This window comes from Otolemur garnettii, unplaced genomic scaffold, assembly GCF_000181295.1.
Source record: "Otolemur garnettii isolate 467f Iridium unplaced genomic scaffold, OtoGar3 scaffold00011, whole genome shotgun sequence".
Taxonomy (NCBI): Eukaryota; Metazoa; Chordata; class Mammalia; order Primates; family Galagidae; genus Otolemur; species Otolemur garnettii.
The window spans coordinates 8,040,087-8,041,849 of NW_003852406.1; the positions used below are offsets into that span (position 1 = coordinate 8,040,087).

General features: G+C 44.9%; 1 protein-coding gene across 2 annotated transcripts in view; it reads right to left on the reverse strand.

The window, feature by feature from the left end:
• Positions 1 to 1,763, reverse strand: part of DNAAF4 (dynein axonemal assembly factor 4) — a 52,417-nt gene that overhangs the window by 8,805 nt on the left and 41,849 nt on the right. The window contains exon 8 of one of the 2 annotated variants that reach the window (XM_003784372.3): positions 191 to 296. The exons of the other annotated variant lie outside the window; for it this stretch is intronic. Within the exon in view, the coding sequence (XP_003784420.1) occupies positions 191 to 296 (106 nt within the window). The remainder of the gene's footprint in view (positions 1 to 190; positions 297 to 1,763) is intronic. 2 annotated transcript variants of the gene reach the window in all.

Sequence of the window (1,763 nt, forward strand, 5' to 3'; positions counted from 1 at the left end):
AGCTACTTGGGAGGCGGAGGCAGGAGACTCGCTTGAGCCCAGGAGTTGGAGGTTGCTGTGAGCTGTTATGCCACGACACTCTACCCAGGGGGACAGCTTGAGGCTCCTGTCTCAAAAAAAAAAAAAAAAGAATCCCCATAACATTATTTTCAGAGTGTAACTTGAAACTTAAAAGATTTCTATTTCTTACCTTCTACATACAATTCTAGTTGACAGAATGCTGTTCCACGTCGTACGTGTGCCTTCATTCTTGCATTAGCGTTGTCTGAAACAGGTGGTGTCAATAATTCCAGGGCCTTACAAATATATGTATACATAATTAATAAAAAGACATAACTTCCTCATTTAAATTTGAACAAAAACATGGCAAAAATTCTAATTTTAAAATAAGTGTCAAGCCCTCATACACCTCAATTTTGGCTTAGCTGTTTGTTATAGGATATTACTGAATATCTACACAGTATTTATGTTGAACTATTTAAGGAGCTTTTTTTTGTTTGAGACAGAGTGTCATTATGTCACCCTCAGTAGAGCGCCATGGTGTCATAGCTCACAGTTACTTCAAACTCTTGGACTTAAGCAATTCTCTTGCCTCAGCTTCCTGAGTAGCCAGGACCACAGGCACCCACCACAATGCCCGGCCCTTGGTTGCAGTGGTCATTGTTTTTCTTTTGGGTTTTTTTTTTATAGAGACAATGTCTCACTTTATCATCCTCAGTAGAGTGCACTAGCATCACAGCTCACAGCAACCTCCAGCTCTTGCCTCAGCCTCCCTAGTAGCTGGGACTACAGGCGCCCGTCACAACGCCCAGCTATTTTTTTGTTGCAGTTTGGCTGGGGGCTGGGTTTGAACCCGCCACCCTCAGTATATGGGGCCAGCGCCCTACCCACTGAGCCACAGGTGCTGCCCGTTTTTAATTTTTAAGACAGAGCCTCAAGCTGTCATCCTGGGTAGAGTGCCGTAGTGTCACAGCTCACAGCAACCTCAAACTCCTGGGCTTAAGCAGTTCTCTTGCCTCAGCCTCCCAAGTAGCTGGGACTATAGGTGCCCGCCACAACACCTCGCTATTTTTTGGTTATAGTTGTCATTGTTGTTTGGCAGGCCCGGGCTGGATTCAAACCTGCCAGCTCTGGTGTATATGGCTTGTGCCGAACCATCATAGTTTGTTTTGTGTTTTGTTTTGAACAGATTTTTGAGTTTTATTGAAATCTTACATGAACAAGAAATTAGAAATACATTCACATCAAAGAACAAATTGTCATGGCTTTGACGTTTAGCCAAACAAATTTTGTAGGGCAGATTTCAAAAAGGTGTGAAGTTATAACAATTTAAAAACACAATTAACTGGGCAGCGCGTGTGGTTCAGTGAGTTGGGCGCCGGCCCCAGCCAAACTGCAACAATAAAATAGCTAGCCGTTGTGGTGGGCACCTATTATCCCAGCCACTGGGGAGGCTAAGGCAAGAGAATCACCTAACTCCAAGAGCTGGAGGTTACTGTGAGCTGTAATGGCATAGCACTCTACCATGGGCAATAAAGTAAGACTCTGTCTCTAAAAAAAAACAAAAACAAAACACAGTTAACTGGGTGGCACCTGTGGTTCAGTGGATAGGGCACTGGCCCTATATGCTGAGGGTGGCAGATTCAAACTTGGCCCCGGTCAAACTGCAACAAAAAATAGCTAAGCAGGCTCGGCGCCTATAGCTCAACCGGCTAAGGCGCCAGCCACGTACACCTAAGGTGGCGGGTTCAAATCCCCAACCC